Source organism: Notamacropus eugenii, chromosome 3 (genome assembly GCF_028372415.1).
Source record: "Notamacropus eugenii isolate mMacEug1 chromosome 3, mMacEug1.pri_v2, whole genome shotgun sequence".
NCBI lineage: Eukaryota > Metazoa > Chordata > Mammalia > Diprotodontia > Macropodidae > Notamacropus > Notamacropus eugenii.
Window position 1 is genome coordinate 10,443,104 of NC_092874.1, and position 19,250 is coordinate 10,462,353.

Sequence of the window (19,250 nt, forward strand, 5' to 3'; positions counted from 1 at the left end):
CATGGAAGAGTGGAAAGAAGGCAGTGGGCTCAGAGAGTCAGGGTTCAGATCCTGACTCTGCCCCTTGCTTAGAGTTTGGGGTGACAATCTCTCAGGCCTCAGCTTCCTCACCCGAGAGGGTCGGACTTGGCCACATTGAAGGTCCCTTGAAGGGACCTAAATCTCTGATCCTGCCCCTCAGAGCCGATCTGCAAGCTCATTATCTGCCATTTTCCTTTCTGATCTTCTCTCTAGGGAGCTGTGTCTCTACCTCACCAAGGATGATTGAAGAATTAAACAGGAACCCTAAAAAATTCCATCTTCTGGGTATGGCTCCTCATGGCTTCAGCTTCTCCTGGAAAGTCAAGGCCTGCGATTTATTTCTCCATATTTTGCTTTAGTCAAAGCAGCATTATCACCAATGCCCAGTCTACTGACAATGAGCCTCTTTCTGCTTGATTAGGCTGGTCCTCACACAGTTCTACTCTCTCGTGCCAGGGGGACGTACAGAGAGACAAGAGTTGCCCATGACAGAAGGGCATGGGTATCATTGCATGAATGGGTAGAGGTATCATTGGGGTGAATATCCACATGGATGAGCTCATAAGAGTACAGACTAATAGTTGGAAGGATGCCAGAGAGCATCTCCTGACTCCATACCTTTAAACACACACTGAAATGCATTTGCCTGAAATGCATTTTCTCCTCCCCCAAACCCCAAGAATAATAGATGTAAAGCTAGAAAGGACCTCAAAGGACTTGGAGTCCAACCCCCTTCTCTAAATCAGTCAACAAGCTTTCATTAGGTACCATCCCTACTAGGTGCCAGGGACTATGCTAGGGGCTAGAGATACAAACTCAAAAAGCAAAGCAATCTCTACTCTTAAGGAATGTACATTCCAACAGGGAAGACAAGAATATGATAGACAAGATAGACACAGACAAATAGCTATGGAAGAAACTTGCCCCAAATTAGAAGAGGGATTTGAACACAGGTTATCTGACTCCAGGACCAAGTCTCTTTCCACACAGATTCATTGGAGCATTGTTTAATATGATTTTCATTCCTTAAGGCCCCGGGCTTTTTGGGGTGCTAGGGGTGACTGTGTATCACAAAACACTGCTCAGAAGCAGCTTTTCTCCATAGGAGCCCCAGAGGAGATCACAGAAGCCAAGTTTGACAAATCAAACCAATGGCCCTTTTCCCACCTCGTTAGGGCCCCTCTGTTCCTGGAGTCCTCTTTAATCCTCAAACATCATTATTGAGATGGGAATGACTTCCTGGTCCATAGATGAAATCCCTTGAAGGCACTTCAGAGTTTCCTCAGGTTATCAGTGATCAAGCCACCAAAGTGCTGAGCCCTGGGCCTGTGTGAGATCCCCTTAATGCTCTTGGCCCAGCCCCTGGGCCATATGAAGCCCCTGAGAACCTAACTGTGGAATGTGGCAGCCCTAGGCCCTGGGACAGCTGCTAGGGGAATTGGAATGGTCACAAATTGAATTAAGAAGTGTAAAATGTTGTGTGAAGAAAAACAAACTGAGATGGTTAAAACAGGTGCCCAGGGACATAGCCCGATTACTCAGTCATACTCCCATTTCTTTCCTCGTGATTCACAGTTAAGCCGAATTAGGGTGGATTTCATGCTTCCCTGACCTTTGGGAAACCTTCTGAAGAAGAAAGGAAGCACCTGCATCTGGAAGGTTTTCAAGCTCCCAGCTTGGCTTTGGAAAGCAGTCTGGGGAATGGAAGGGTGTGCCTTCTAGAAACCAGGTCCCTCATGCCCCATGGGAGAGGGCCAAGCAGGCAGCCCCTGAGCAGAATGGTTTCAGCTTTAAGACCAAAGAGTTTTCTATGTTTTGTCTCAGCCTGAGGCTTCCTGAGACCACAGGTTTGCACCTGGTTGGTCCCTACTTGTTCCTTCACAATTCCAATATTCTCCCCTTGATACTAGGTGGCCATGATTCACAGAATCTTTAATGAACTGAAGTTGAGGGCCAGTGAAAAGGCCCAGAAGAGGGGAGGGATGGTGAGTAGTCTGAACTGCAGGCAAGGAATTCTACAAAGGAAATGGCATAAAGAATGACATTCCAGGAAAATAGGAAAATTAAAAGAAGGATGGATCACATACACACAGAGAGTGAGGGATACCTTAGGGACAGCACCCTTCCTTCATGATTGAAAGGAAAGCCCTCAGCATATTGGGTTAAGTTTCCAAGGAGAATTTATGGGAGACTGTGGACAAATGTTGCACAGGACAGGCAGAAATAAATGGGATATTGTGGGCAGTGCCCATGTGGATGAGATAGCAGAACCATTGAAGGGTCAAAGTTAAAAGGATTTTTAAGCACCAAGCACTAGCTGTATCCTTCACTTTGAAAAGAACAGGGTGATAACTTACTGTATGTTGTTATGAATGCCTTTTGCTTTCTCCACCCCAGGTAGCCCAGAGTAGACAGAAGTTTTAAAACTGTGTGAATTATATTTGAAGCAGAAAGTTTATTAACTGGAAAAGAGAAAAGTTTTCATGTAATAGTCTTGCTAAGTGATGTGTGAACCTCACACAGAAAGACACCTTCTCTAACAGTGTGAAATCACACTACAAAAGAAGGAACCAGAGGGAGGTTGGTCAATTCCAAAGAATGACTCCCATGAGTCCTTCATGGTAATGAAAAAAAAAAGAACAGGTTGTAAATAAACACTCCCAGAAAATTCATTGTCTTTATCTGCCAAGCAACAAGATGGCCAACATCTCAAATGAAGTTTCTTTGAAGCATGGCAAATTGGGTTCCAGGTAAATATCTTCACTTTCCACTTTTGGCATTGAACACTAAGGAACTGAGTCAGAAGGGAGGAAAAACATTAGCTTCATCACCTGGTGAATGGACATACACACAAACATACAGCCCAACCAACTTTCACCCATGGGGGAAATCCCTCTCCCTGTTCCACACAAATCCCTTTTTATTTATGAAATCTATTATTTAAGTGAGTATTCTCATCTGTCTGTTCCATTCTCTTGATCTGATAATGAGTTGTACAGATGAACACTCTTGATAGGAGCTAAAATGAATTTGTTGATCATAACTCAGATATGATCCACCTTATTATACCTTGGAAGCACAGAAAATTTACAGATCCCCAGAAATAACTCTGAAAATAGCAGTGGGGAAAAAACTTGAATTTTGGAACAGTGTTTTCTCACCCCTAGATGAGCAGAGACCAACCCCAGGATAAAGTTCAAGGTCAAGAAATAGACTGAAAAAATTATCAAACAACTAATATGGCAACAGGATCAAAATACACACTCAGAAGAAGACAATGATATGAAAACAGCTACAGGCAAAGCCTCAAAGGGGGGAAAATTCCTGAAAGAGCAAAAAAGAAAATTTAAAAACCAGATAAAAGTGATAAATTAGAAATTGGGGAAAGAAATTAGAGTGATTCAAGAAAAAACTATGAAAAGACAATTAACAGCTTGGTAAAACAGGCACCAAAACCAAAAAACAAAAACAAATAACACTTTAAAAATGTCCAAATGGTAAAAAAAAAAAAAAAAAAAAAGAGGGGGGGGTACAAAACATCACTGATGAAAATAATTCCTTGAAAAGCAAAATTGGTCAAATGGAAAAAGAGGTACAAAAGCTCACTGAAGGAAATAATTTCTTAAAAAATTAATGATGAGACATTAAGAAACAACAAAATAATTTAAACAAAAAAAATCAAAATAGAAGAAAATGTGAAATATCTCATCAGCAAAAGAACTGACATGGAAAATAGAACAAGAAGAGATAATTTAAGAATTATTGAATTACCTGAAAGGCATGATAGAAAAAGTCTAGATATCATATTTCAAGAAATGAAAAAAGGAAAATAATTCTTATTATCTTAAAACCAGAGGGTAAAATAGAAATTGACAAAAAAAATCCACCAATCACCCCCTGAAAGAGATCCCCAAATGAAAACTCTCAGGAATATTATAACCAAATCCCAGGGCTCCCAGTTCAAGGAGAAAATAGTGAAAGCAGCCAGAAATAAACTATTCAGATAACATGCAACCACAGCCAGGATCACACAAGATTCAGAAGTTACCGTGGCAAAGGAGCAGAGGGCTCACAATATGACATTCCAGAATGCAAAGGAGCTAGGATTACAAACCAGATGAACCTTCCCAGCAAAACTGAGTACAATCCTTCTGGGGGGAAATGGATATTTAACAAAATAAAAGACTTTCAAGTATTCCTGATGAAAAGACCAGAGCTGAATAGAAAATCTGACTTTCAAGTACAAGACTCAAAAAAGCAGAAGAAGGTAAACATGAAAGAGAAATCACAGAAGACATAATAAGATAGAGTGTTTACGTTCTTGAATGGAAAGATGATACATGTAACTCCTAGGAACTTTTATCATTATTATGGTAATTAGAAGAAATTTACATGAATAGAGGGCATGGATGAAAGTGATTATGTTGGAATGATCTAAAGAAAAAAAGAGTAGTAAGAAGGAGGGATGCCCTAGGAGAAGGGAGAAGGGAGAAGAACAGGGAAAATTATTTCACACACACACACAAAGGAACGCAAGGAAGAAGTTTTAAAATAATAGAGGTGCAAAAGTGGAGGGGCAGGCAACACTTGAACTCTCTTCTGAACTGACTCAAAAAAGGAAGAATGTGTGTGTGTGTGTGTGTGTGTGTGTGTGTGTATGTGTGTGTATTTAGTAATCTATCTTATCCAACAGGGATGCAGGAAGGGATGTGGCTAAGAGAAAGTAGGGGAATGATGATAAAAGGGAGGCAGGATTAAGTTAAGCAGTGATCAGAAGAAAAACAGACTTCCAAGGAGGATCAGGGTGAAAAAAAGAGAGAAGAAGAAGATAGGGTGGAGGGAAATATATAGTAATCATAACTGTGAATGTAAAAGGGATGAATTCACCTAAAAAATGGAAATTGAAAGCAGAACGAATTAGAAACCAGAATCCAACAATCTATTGCTTATAAGATACATATGTAAAACAGAAAGACATACATAGAGTTAAACTAAGCAGCTGGAACAGAATCTATTATGCTTTTTAGCAGAGGCAGTGATCATGATCTCAAACAAAGTAAAAAACAAAAATGGACCTAATTAAAAGATAAGCAGGGAAATTACATCTTGCTAAAAGGTACCATAGACAACAGAGTAATATAGATACTAAATGAAGTGATACAGATACTAAAGAGATATGCACCAAATGGCATAGCATCCATGTTCTCAAAGGAAAAATTAAATGAGTTACAGGAGGAAATACATAGTAAAATTATACTAGTGGAGGATCTCAGTTTTCCTCTCTCAGAACTACATAAATCTAATCACCAAAAAAAAAAACACAAACACAATAACAAACAGACAAAAAAATAAGAAAGAAGTTAAGGAGATAAAAAGAATTTTAGAAAAGTTAGCTATGATAGACTTCTACGCTAAACCAAATGAGAACAGAAAGGAGTATACCTTTTTTCTCAGGTGTATATAGCATTTTCACAAAAATTAACATGTATTAGAGTAAAAAGAAAAAAACTTTGCAAATGCATTAAAGCAGAAGTATTAAATGCATCCTTTGAAAACCACAATGCAATAAAAATTACATTAAATTAAGGGTCTTAGAAGCACAAGCAGAAAATAAATAATCTAATCCTAAAGAATAAGTGGGTCAAAGAGCAAAATGCAGACATAATCAATAATATCATTAAGATAATGACAACAATGAGACAACATACTAAAACTTGTAGAATGGAACCAAAGCAGTACTTAAGGGAAATTTTATATCTTTAAATGCTTATATCAATAAACATATTACACTTTTAATTACAGTTTGATTATACACTAATTTACTGTTGGTAGATATCTGAATTGGCTATGTCACTCTGAAAAGCAATTTGGAATTATGAAAAGAAATTAATTAAAATGTCTATATTCTTTGACCCAGAGATTTTACTGCTGGGCATCTACACCGAGGTCAATGATAACAAGAAGACTATATATGGCAAAGTATTTATGCTATACTTTTGTCGTAGAAGAGAACGGAAAACAAAATAGATGTCCATCAGGTGGAGAAGGACTAAACAAATTTTAGGACATTAATAAAACAGAATTTTCCCGTACTATAAGAAAAGATACATATGATGAAGTGCTGTGCCACACGCAGTTAGCATGTAATAGATGCTTTTTCACTCCATGACACTAATGAAGACAGAGAAGTGTGGGGAGACGTGAACTAAACAAGAAATATACCAAATTCACAATGACTACAAGGTCATAAATGGCAAGAATGACAATGCAATGATTGAATGTTATGAAGTTATAACGATCAAGCTTATTCCCAAAGAAGAAATATAGAAAGGCGTCTCTCTCCCTTCTTTTCAGGGGTGAGAGAAGAATGGGCTGCAGAATGCTTCCAAGAGCATCAGGTTTTCTTTCGTTTGGTTAGTTTTGCTAAATTGTTTCTTTCCTCTTCTGTGTTATGATTCTTGATGTTTGGAAATTTGAGGAATATGTTAGGAAATTTAGTGACCTAAAAACAGAAGATATTAATAAAATATATATTTTTTAAAAATCTGTTGAAGGCATAAGTTGTCACCAATCTTTATATGTTCCATTCCTGTGTCCTCATCACTGACTTGTGATGGAAGAGTGTATGTATCATTACATTTAGAGGGGAAATTTTTCTTTTCATTTATCTTAATGCAGTATTTAAAATTAAATTTTAAAAATGATTTAACCTTGAACTATGTATTTTTTGTTGACTGGTGGAAGAAACGTATTGATGAGGACTCATAACCTATTGTTTTCAGTGGTCAATACCCACAATATGCCTTGAGCTTAGGGTAGTATTCATGAAATCCACATGTGAGGAGGGCTTTATGTGGTCAACTCACATTTCTATAGTTCTTTTAAGGTTTAGAAAGCATTTTCTCTGAGATGGGGAGTCTAAATACCATCACCATTTCATAGATGAAGGAACAGAGTCCCAGAAAGATGACATGAAATTCAACCAACATTTTAAAGGAGTCACCACAGCACAAGACACTCTGCTAGGTGCTGGGAGCATGTAGACAGAAATGAAAACCAGCCTCAAGGAGCTTATGTTCCACCGAGAGATGCAAAGTAGAATTGTAAACAGATCAATCAATACAAAATAATTTGAGGATATGGAGACCATAAACAGCAAGGGGTATCGAGAAAGACTTCTTTTAGGACGTGGAACCAGAGCTGAGGATTCTAAGAGTCGGCAATTCCAGGCACTGGAGACAAAGCCACAGAAAAGGCGGATGAAAAGTCAAATCCAGGGAATAAAAAATAGGTGATCATGTCTGAGGAGGAGTAATGTGGACTCAGACATCTGGGAACCTGAGCTGCAACCTGCTGTCAAGGCTTTTTTGTGCCAATCTGAGCTGCTCTTTTATTCCAGAGGAAAATGAGAACCAGGGAAGATTTCTGAGTAAAGCAGTGACATGGTTACTCCAAGCCTCTTAGGAAGATTTTTGGGCAGTTTTGTGAAGGATGGACTGGAAAGGGGAGAGTCCTTCTGACTCCCAGTCCAGCTGCCCTTTACATTACAACTAAAGAAGGCATTAGAATAGATCACCTATGAATGCCCCTTTAACTGGGCACTCCCATTGGCCTAATGAAAATCTGAAAGCTTTCTTTATCCTAGTAGTCATGGCACCATGGTCCTGGTGTCTATCCTTTGCCCCATATGCAAGAGGGCATCATAGTAAAGTTCTCCATTCCAGCCCTGGAAGTTCAGATCACTATAATAGTACATGTCCTGGGCACCCCTTGAGATGGAATAAGGAACAGGCATTTTATTCTCATGTTCAAAATAAGTAGACTGAAGAGGCACAGAATAGTTGATAACTAAGAGCATAGCGTAATGGCGGATCCCAAATTCAATTTTATATCTTGATAACTTTATATCTTGAATCACAGTCACAGTACAGACAGTGGAGTCCAACATGTCATTTGGGATCAGGCCAAAGGTTCAACATGACTGAATAGCCTCTAACAAACTCAAGGGATGTGGAAACGGTGCCAGGCTTGGAGTCAGGACACGGCTGGGCTCACATTCTGTCTGTGAAATCAACTATGTGTTCAAACTTGGGGAAGTCACTTGCCCTGTCTAGGACTCAGTTTTCTCATCTTTCAAATAAGGACAGTGGTTGTAAAGCTCCAATACATTAAGAGAGGTCAAGAGCTTGGCGAACCTTTCAGTTCTCTGTGAATTTATCCAATCTTTATTATACATATTATGAAATAGCTAGAGTTCTTTATTGTCTTACCTGTTGGCTGATCTTCAATACCACTGAGGGTGAAGGTGGCTTTCTGTCTGTAATATCAGACAGGGCCAGGACTTACCATGGAGAATTCTTGCAAGGAATTTTATTTTTTTTCCCCGAAATTTTCAGCTTGTATGTACTCAGCAAGAGTTAATTATACGAGTGTAAAAACAATGTCTCCTTAAAGAAAAAGCAAAAATACTCAAAAAAAAAATCAAACCAAAACAAAACAAAGCAACTTGTTCAGTGGACTGCATTATCAAGGTTAATTAAGCCATAACACAAAGCCCTGTGGGTGCTAATTGATCCCAAAAGAGCTCCTGAAAGTGCTTTGAAGGTTCATTTTTGCTCCAGCAACACCCCCAAATCATGGGCAACATCTATATACAGAAATGAAGTCATCTGGGCGTCAAAGCTAACAACATGCCAAGGAAACACACTCAAGAAAGGTTGACCTACATTGTAGGGCCAGTAGAGGGAAACCAGCTTCCTGCGATGAAGCTGACTGGAAGTCCTTGGCAAGCAGGAAGCACAACAAGGTGATGGATCCCAAGCCCGCTTGTTAGCCAGCCTTCAGGGACATTTACACATGTGATTAACTATTGCAGGAAAACTGAATTCCTGAAGGTTGGTACCTGGATAATGTTAGAATTAACCACAGTCTCATGACAAGAATGTTAATGTGATAGAGCAAAGTTTCCCAGATACCTCTTCGTGACTGCAGTTAACTGAGTACTTACCCTGCTCACTGCTAACCACCCATGGCACAACACAATCCAGTGAAAATGGGAAAGAGGAAGGACAAGAATGGAACAAAGGAAGGAAGAGCCACAGTGTTAATCATCCTGGAGAAGCATCATCTAATATTTAACTAGACATTGATTTCCAATCCTCAGATCTCAAAAGGGTCAGGTCTGGGAGGCTGGTGGTGGGGAAAGCCAGGAGGAAAAGAGCAGATCAGACACTTCAAGCTGCCTTGCTGTCCACAGGGCTATAGTGGGGAGCCATTCTACTGACTCCTGAGATGGTCCTGGAGGGGTCCCATGAACCCTGAACCTCTATTTCCTTACCTATAAAGGGGAGGTAAGAGCACCCTTCCTATCTCACAGGGGGTTTATGAGGAAAGTACTTTGAAAACCCGGAGTGTGATGGAAATACAAATTATCATCTAGGAAATAAAAGGTGGATCTCTAAGGTCCCTTCTAGCTTCTGGCACAGTGCAAAGACCAACAGATTTAAGTTCCATCCTGTCACTGACACTTGTCCCCTGTTGGACCTTAGACAAATCCCTGCACCTCATCAATAAAATGAAAGCAGTGAACAAGATGATTAGGAGAACTAAATTCACATGCTGATACACACACTTACTAGCTGTGTGGCTGTAAGTCATCTTTAATCATTCATGTTCCACAACCCCAGTGCCACCTTGCCTCTGCACTCAGTCTCCCCTGTCCCTTGACATCCACCCAGTCACCAAATCTTGCTCCTGAATCCACATTCCTTGTCCATCATCCCATTGTCTGCTCCCACAGCCACAACCCTGGTCCAAGCCCTCATTACCTCTCTCCTAATTGCTCTCCCTGTCCCAACTGTTTCCATTCCAGAAGGTCTTACACATAGCTGTCCGAGGGATTTTCCTAATGTACGATCTGACCACCGACCGTTCCTGTGCAACAGACTTCAATGCTTCCTGTTATCTTTATGATCAAAGATAAACTCCTGGTTGGCATTCAGAGTTCTTACCAACCTGGCCCCAAAGTGCCTTTCCAAACTGTGCACATGACTTCCTTCCTCATGATTTACAGTCCAGTCAATCTCAAATGCCTGTTGTTTCTCATCCACAACAAATGGTCAATAAATACTTTTCAAGAAACTATGATGTGCCAGAGACTGTATGAAGTGCTGGGATACAATTACAAAAAATACACACTCTGATGAGAGGGACACACAAAAAGTTGTAAAGGGGGAGGAGCGATGTCTAACATGGTGGCGAGGTAGAAAAGTCAGAGATGTCTCAGAGTAGTGCAACCAGGGGAGAGATGAAGAGGTGTTCTGAGCCAGGTTCCCTCCTTCAATGGAGGTGGGGGAGTTGATGGCTCCATCCTCCAACCAGAGAGACAGAGATAATACTTCACCTCCCATTTCTGCCTTTTCCCTAGCGGGACCCATCCCTAGAATGTACCTCTTGTTATCTTTTACCGGGCCCCCACCCACAAATTTTCTCTATCATTAGCGACTACCTCTCAACAGAATGGCAGCTCCTTGAGACCATGATCCCCAGCACCTATCAAATGTGGTATATATTAAGTGCTTAATAAATGCTTGGTGACTGATGAAGCCATTTCTTCATCTATTAAATGGGAAATCACTGCTTGCATTATCTCAACAAGGGAGTTATGAGAGAAGGGCTTTACTTGAAAGAGCTATGGGAAAATAAATATCACATCCTTCACCCAATGGCAGCACCAGTCAGATCTATACCAAATTCTCCAGAAAGATGTAACACAAAAAATGGCAAACCACTCCAGTATCTTTGTCAAGAAAACTCCAAATGGGGTCATGAAGAGTCAGACACGACTGAAAAACGACTAAGAAAATGCAAACTTTAAAGTCAGTTCCTGATGGTTTTGAGGATCACAGCCTGATTTTTAGAAGTCAGGAAAATGGACACAACCATTCTCATCAGCACATGTGATGTAGAAGTTCAAATGTGGCACCCAGTGTCAGCCAACTCCATTAATTTGGAGACTTTTAGCACTAATGGTGGGGAGGAAACAGAAAATGCTGTTTCATAAAGTGGATTATGATCCAGGTTGACCATTTGAGGATATCAAACTACTAAATCTTTAAGAAAACTGGTTTCATGGTATTTTTATAATTTAATTAGATTTCCTTTCTTCTGAGGACTTTAGCAGGAATTCTAAAAGGAAAATATACTTGAAATAAATGGTGATGAGTTTGTTGCATCACATTGTCAGCTACCTTCTGCCCTCCTACCATAAATGGACACATTTTAAACATTTAGGAGGGACCCAAACCATCTTCCAATGCTCCCATCCTTTTTCAGCCACCAAAGTGAAACACACAGTTGCAATTGCCCCCTCCCCTCCATTCAAGTCATTTTCATAGAATTAAGGATTTAAAGATAGAAGAGACCTCAACAGACAATTTGTCTGAGACCTTTAATTATACAAATGATCAAACTGAGGCCCAGGGAGATGACCCAATTTGCTCATGGTCACACAGGTGGCGAGCCTCAGAAGTGGGATTTGAACTCAGGTTTGACTGACTAGCCTCCTCTCCTCATATCATGCAGAGCCCTCATATCAAGGCATGTTTGATTTACATATCTGGAAACTGTCCTGCTTTTCCAGATTTCCATCAAGTGCATGGTTCCTGAAGGCTAACAACTGAAATGCTAATTGCAATGAAGGCAGACACTGAACTTTCTGAGGCCAAGTGAGTCAGCAAGTAAATGAGGTAATACTTTCAGACTTTGACTTACCAGCATGGATTTAGAGCAGACGGGGCAAACATCTGGGACATCTGGACTTCCACAGGGGAACCAACTTCTACGAAAACAAAGCTGGGGCACCAAGATGGAGACTTGAGGCTTAATTTGGCCTAGGTTCATTTTCAGAGGACAAAGGATGTAGCTGAGCATGGCTCCCTCTCTTTAACTCTCAAAAAAATGATGACTTTGTAAATGCCTTGAGCTTTCAGAGCGAGGCGATGGGGACCACAATTCAGCAGACCCTGGGTTTAGAGCAGGAAGGAAGCTCAGACACCACCTGGTACAACCCCCTCATTTTATAGATGAGGAACTGAGGCCCAGGGAGCCTGAAGGCACACTATCAGAAGGGTCAAGGATAGAGTGGGACGGACAGTAACCATTCTCCACTGGCCATCTTTGCCATATGCACTGATGGAGGGGCTAAATGCATTCTAGAAGAGACTTAGGTTTTGAAACAATGAGATTGACTCATGTTAAGTCAGGAATTTGGCAGACATTCATTGGTGACACCAGAGGCTGCAGAAGCACTGTTTTTAGATATAATGGCCAATGATTCCCATGTTGGGCCTGGGAGATACTTGGGAGCAGGGCCTGTCTTTTGACTCTTTCGGTATCCTCAGAATGTGGTGCAGTCCTTGACCCACAGTAGGCACTTAATGTTTACTAAGTTGCTGTCACTAAGTCTTGTTCTTCCCTCCACAAGGCTGCCCGTGCTTCTTTCCTCTCCACTTACACAGCCAGCAGCCCAGTTCAAGCCCAGCTCTTCCTCCCCGCAGACCTCTGCAGTAGCCTCCTAACTGATCTCCTTCCTCGCCAGCCTGTCCTCCACACATCTTGCAGACCGTCTTCCTAATGTGCAGGGATGATCGTATCACTCCTATGCTTCAGTTTTCAATGGCTGCCCATTGCTAACAGGGCAATCCGAGGCCTTCCACCACCTAGATCCAGCCTATCTTTCCAAACTTATTTTACACTGCTCCCTTTTTTGTCTGCTAGGCTCAAGGCAAAGTGGACTGTCAGCCCTCACTATCCCTAACTCCTTTAGGAAGGGCTATGTAGAACGGACACTTACCTTTGGCCTACGAAACCATCTTCTTGATTATCTCCCAACAACCAAATAAGGACAGAATTATTTTTATCATGATCAACAATTATGAGAGGAGAGACAATTTCCTTGAGGGGAGGCAGTGTGATTTAGTGGGAAAGAGGCCAACTTCAATCAGAAAAACCTGGGTTCATGTCTCACCTGTGACACATCTTTCTCAACACCACCCCTGCCCTCCCTTCATCTCCATCAGAGGACTTTATCTGTACAGTAACTGCAGAAGATGGCATTCTGAGTGAGGTTCATACATTCTTTAGCAAAGATACTGAGAACTTTTATGTTTTCCAATTATTAATAAACTTACTGCTTTAGATAACCTTTGGACATTCTTTTGGCCTTACATCCACACCAGGTTAGGTAGAATGGAAAAATGGGCCACATTCTCCCATGTAATGGGTACTAAGTGCTCAGTGGACTGATTTAAGCAGACTTGAGGAGTTCATAGTCAAAGGAGAACAACCCAGGCCTGGATAATTACAGCACCACATTCATGATAAGGGCCCTGGAGAGGGCCAGAACAAAGTGCTGGGTTGGGTCCAAGAAAGAAAGTCTGTGTTGAGGGGAACAAAGAGATGCCATTTTCACTGCAGTACTTCCCGATTCCTGCCTAGCCAGGAGGGATCTCCAGCCTGAGCTAACCTTGGCCAGCCACAACTGTGGTGGATTCCGGATTCCTCCGGCACTTACTGTTTCTTTTCCCTAATCACTATGTGTTAGTTTTGTCTGTATCATTATTGTACTTATCTGTAAAGACGGATGCTCCTGGTACAGTGCATGTCTGCCCTCCAAATTCTCCATTTTTTGTGATAACAGGCCCCCTTTACAGTCATGAACATTAAGGACCCGCCCCACCCCTACCACAGAACCTTTTGTTGATGTGGGCTGTATCTACTGGTGTTCAGCACATTAGAAATGAAAACTTCTCAGTATTATCATGAAAGCACTTTGCAGACACCAAAGCTCTCCTTGTTCTCAGAGCACTGTCTGCCCCCATGTGTTTTCAGGGAACATTAATAATGTTAGACAGGATGTTTAAGGTGTCAATACATCAGCAATTATTATATGCACTCAACCAAAAGAAATTTGTTAATACTTTATTAGTGTAATATTTTTCAGCTTTCCTAATGGACAGAACATAATGTAAACCCCAAATAAAAATTTTACTCTTTTTTTTCCAGTTCAATAAATGACTGATACTTTAATTGAAGTCTGTTCTTTGCTGAAGGGGAATAAGTATCGATAGAACAACGAGGCACACAGTTGACAGTGACTGTACAGACGGACGCGCAGGGCGTCTTTACCAGCTCTATCCCTCACATGTGCTCGGCAGAGTCTGCCCTCAGAACACAGCGGCCACTCTCCCCCAAGCGAAATTCATCAATGCAAGAGAATTTTACAAGGAGTATGACATACAAGACTTTTAAAACAAGTCTTTTAAATAAACAGATGCAGCAACAACAGAATGCAAGTTGTTGGGTTAAGAAGACAGTTTAACCTATGTCCCAAAACATTAAAAATTCATTTATTTTACAATTATTCAAATTCACATGCGTTAAATGAAAATATTGCACAAAATTAAATTTTAGATTATGGAATTTAAATAGCTAACTTCTTAAAAAGTTGGTACACATTCTGGTAGCACTTAAAATTAACTGTTTAATCATAGCAAACACCAGCAGCACAAGCTTGAGAACAAACCAACTGAAGTATTTTAAAAACTTTAATGTCCCTTCAAAAGAAAATTAAGGCTAATCAAGTGCATTTTTTGGTCAATGGCACAATTATTTCCGCAACTACTCAGAACACCCAGATACTACAATATGTCTAAGTGCTGTATTCTAATGATACATTTTTCTCCAGGGTAAGAGAACACATAAGTTGGCAGGGAGGATTTTTCTCCACGTTCAATCACGTATAGTCTTAAAACAAAACAGAACGGCAACAACAACGAAAGAAAAAACAAATCAAGAACCTCAAGGAGATGATATTTGACAGCTCTTGCCCAAAGGCAGCCCTGACTTTATAAACCATATTAGGAAATTAACTCTCAGAAGACACAAATCTTCTTTCATATATATATATACATATACACACATATATGTATGTATATACACACACATATACATTTATACACATACACACATATACATATGTATATGTTTATAGATGCACTAATGCAATGCCTTTATGAACGTGGTACACTATACTTGATTTGTGGACTAAAGAACTTAACACCCAGCTGGACCAAGATACTTGAAGATCTCTAGAATTTGAGCATGACCACGGTTCTTTCTGAACTCCAGAACACAGGTCCCTTTAGAGAAGATGCCCCTGCTTTAGCCCAACTATTATCTAACATTCTTGCTCTGAAAATACCACCCATAAATTCTTTAGTAAAAAGTGATTCAATTTATTCAGAAAAAGCTTTTGGTGAGATAGTGCCCAGGTTCTCTTTGGGGGCAGGGATGTTCTATACTGACTTTCTGTATTTTTGGACACCACTTTCTACGGTTTATGGCCTGTCTCTCACACATAGAGAGTTCATCTTTCACATGTACACGCTTGGCTGCTTTGAACAGTCTATCATTTGTACAAAACTAACCTCACTCATATTTTCAAAACTGTCACAATGACAATGGGGAGGAGGGGGCATGAAAGTAATTTTTCTAGTGGCCAAGCTGTTCCTTCCTATGGATGGACACACTTCACCAATCATTATTTTAAAGTCTAGGGAGGAAAACCCATCCATCTTAGGAAAAAACAAATCTACAAGTCCTCAGGATTTCTCCCTTTTAGGGTACTTCATTTATGTAGTTTTGAAGACATGCAACAGATGTTAATTCTCATATACTGCAAGTATGCATGATGACATCAGCAATAAACATGATTACTATGACAAATATTTAAAAGAAAGGCTTCATTGCATTAATAGGCTTAAAATAGATTCCAAGAGAGAAAAAGAAAACCAAGAAGGGGTGTTTTCTGACCCTTAAAGCTCTCAAATAACTGGGCCTTGGATGCCTAGAGCCCTTCTCTTAGCTGGAGATATACACATCCATACATACATATATATTGCTGTCACCTGGGGGCTCCATCCCTGCCAGGATCTTGGCTCAGTGATCTGGTAAAGTAGCTTCATACTCTTCAGCTTGTAGTGTTAAATATTTTTAAAAGAACTTCACCCTCCCCACCCTCAGTTAGTGGGAACATGGCTATCTGCGCAGAAGCGACCCTTGACCCTCATGATGGCTATTCAGAGGTCCCCAAAGAGTGACAGTGCACATTCGCTTCTTCCTAGTATAGAATTATTTCAGGGAATTAAAGGGACAGACTGAGGGATTTCTGTAGAGCTTCTTTAAACTTTACATTACACAAAAAAATAAAAAAAATACTTAAAAAAATATCATAGTTGTGTCTCCATTCTTTATTTTCATCTATGTACATCGTGGTGGATTTAGGAACTTGTCCATTTGCATATGACGAATGACGCTCATTAAAAATCTTTTTTGGTGAGTAGCAAACCTAACAATCTAACTCTGGTTTGGTGAAACTCCAATTGATTACAATGAGAAGAGGATGGAGGGCTTCTGTGTTTCCTTGTCAGGCCCAAGTCTGCAGGGCATTTCTTCCAACAAGCTACAACTGCCATGTCCCTGGGCCAGGCGGCTCTTGGTGCAACCCCGCTGGCCCCTGGAGACACAGGGCCTCCGCGCAGGCTCCCTTCTCTGTCCCAACAGGACCAGTCCATTGGGCTGCCAGAGCTAATGAGGGCCCTTCGAGCGCCTCCTACACATAAAAGGGACATTCTGCTTATTCCACTGAATAACAAATACAACCGGATTCTAATGTTACCCAGTTTTATTTCTTCACATCACAAGAGTATAGTTAATTAGGGTGAAAGAATCAGGTTTCTTAACCGTCAGTCCATGCTTTGGGGAGCACTCTGTTCTGTAACACTGCCTTCATGGCTATGCCTTCCTCGAAGGAATGCTGGTCTAGATCTCAACAGTCCTAATGCAGAACAGAGCGCCCTCCTCCCGAGCCGCCCAATGCACAATCTCCCAGTGCCCAGACAAGAGCCCACTCCTTGTGGTGAGCCCCTCCCATACGTACTCTCTGGCGCAGGGCTGGATGAGGCTTCCTCAGTCAGGAAGAGGCGCTCAGACGCCCGTCTGCCTGTGGCGGTCCTGGTGGGACGATGGGTGAAGATGAGCAGAACCCCAGGTCTCATGGATGTACTAATGGGCTAACGTGTGACACTACAAGACTGGAGCAGACCCCGTGACCAGGAGGGATGTCCCAAAGGCCCTACCCAGCGTCCATCCCAGATAAGCCGACCCTGGCTTCCGCCTACAGGGTCACCTCTTCTGCAGAGAGGGTGGTGGTGCTGTCTGCAGTCTCTGCTTGTACTTTCTCATCTGCTTGGACCGTGAATGCAGTTTGTTGAAGAGATCGTGGAATTTATACTGGGGAAATAAGGTTTCTAGGAAGCCCTCCAAGAAGACATAGACCATTCTTTTATTCAACTGGTTGTGCTGAAACATCTCAAAAACACGCAGAATGCCTTTCCGCGTTGTTTCGGCTCCAATGATGTGCTTCAACTCATCTAAAGAGAGGAAAGAACATTCACTTTGAAAAACCAAAGAAATGAACCTATTTTCTAAGTTGCTCCCAATAAGCTAAGCATGAACACTGCATTCATTCAGGGACTTATACACAGGAGAACTTCCTGATTCTAGGACCTGCACCAGGCACTATGAAGAATGCAGACACACACAGCTGGATCTCAGCCCCAGGATGCTTATGGGCTTGCGTGATAAGACACAAAAGACTATCATCAACCCCGTTGGAGCTAGAAGAGGACCCCAAATGGGGCTACACAAGTTGGGAAGAAGAAAGAACTATCTCCTTGGAGCTGTAGGAAGGCTTCATGGAGGTGAGTCTGACCAGGGCAATTGATTACAATGAGAAGAGGATGGAGGGCTTCTGTGTTTCCTTGTCAGGCCCAAGTCTGCAGGGCATTTCTTCCAACAAGCTACAACTGCCATGTCCCTGGGCCAGGCAGGGAAGAAGGGACAGCTGAAGCAAGTGAAGGTGAGAAGGGCAGACAGGAGGCCCGTTTGAGGAAGCATGACCAAACCCACATGGCTCCAGCACCAGCTTACTGGAGCGGCAATGAGCCTGGAACAGATGCAGGGACCAGACTAAGGAGAGGCCTGGATGGAGCTGTTCGCTCTGCACTACATGGGACAGGCAATGAGAAGCCATGAAAGGATTCTAAGTGAGGGAGTGACATGGAAAAGCTACACTTTGGAAGAGACTGAGGAGCAATCTCCTGAGGTGGGAACTGAAAGCAGAACCTGGGCATGGGGGAGGTCACTCACAGGGAGGCTCAGGAAAGCTAAAGGCAACAGAATGGGCACAGACATGGATGAGCCTGGTGCCCAAAACACTGAGTGTCCAAGGAGGGAGGGAAGGCCCTAGGACATCTAAAAAGGGACAAAGCAGCCCAGCCTGGCACCAACTTAGTGATTCCTAAAGAGGGAGGGAGGAGTCAGTTTCCACAGTCAAATGGAAGATGAAGAGGCTTTGCTCTGCTCTGTTGTGAGGCACAATTCTCCTTGTGACATGTAACTTCCTAGCAAGGAGGACATTAGCTCTCTCGGCTCCAAGGCCCCCCAGACTTTGTCCTCTCAATTCTTCACACAATCACTGTGATGTGGGGATGAATGAAAAATTCTTATCTCCTAGGATTCTTTTGTGGTTTGAAGTTCATAATGAAAATAAAGGCAGCAGTAACATCTATTTGATCATTTTTAAAAGTATGTTGAGAAAAGTATATCTCATACAAAGGTAATCAATGCACTGTTGTAAAAATTTGAAAATAACAGTAGAACTATTATAATCTGTGGTTGTTACATACGAAATACTCTTTTCATTTTAATTTCTACTGGAAAAGGGCACAGGGAAAATTCAGATAAGACTTTCCTGGGACCTCTTGGAGACACTGAGAAATGGCGAGGGGCTAAAGCAAACACTCAAGAGGCGATGGCAAAAAAGTTCATTATTCTGAATGAAAATCTTGTTCGATGATCAAAAGTTACTTGAAACTGAAGTTTTGTGCGTTTCAGGTACAGACAGTAAGAACTCCAGCAGACAGAGGACTGCTGTGCAGAATTCCTTTGGGGATACCTTCTTTAATGAACACACTCACAAATGACTGGCTAGTTGTACACTTCTAAGTACATGGATCTTTTTAAGGAGCTTGAAAGTTTGTTTAATCAAATCAAATATTTTCCTCTTTACCATAAGGATGTCAGGATGAATTCTTCCAATCTTTCTC

General features: G+C 41.4%; 1 protein-coding gene and 1 long non-coding RNA gene across 4 annotated transcripts in view; one reads left to right on the forward strand and one right to left on the reverse strand.

The window, feature by feature from the left end:
- Positions 1–4,139: 4,139 nt before the first annotated feature.
- Positions 4,140–14,880, forward strand: LOC140532410 (uncharacterized). Its single transcript, XR_011976503.1, has 3 exons — positions 4,140–4,288; positions 11,663–11,768; positions 12,506–14,880. It is a non-coding gene; the product is annotated as an uncharacterized lncRNA (long non-coding RNA).
- SNX13 (sorting nexin 13) overlaps positions 13,986–19,250 on the reverse strand; it is a 122,735-nt gene continuing 117,470 nt past the window's right edge. For all 3 annotated transcript variants that reach the window (XM_072650837.1, XM_072650838.1, XM_072650836.1), the window contains one exon: positions 13,986–17,513. In XM_072650837.1, coding sequence (XP_072506938.1) covers positions 17,266–17,513 — 248 coding nt within the window. In that variant the 3' untranslated portion in view covers positions 13,986–17,265. The remainder of the gene's footprint in view (positions 17,514–19,250) is intronic.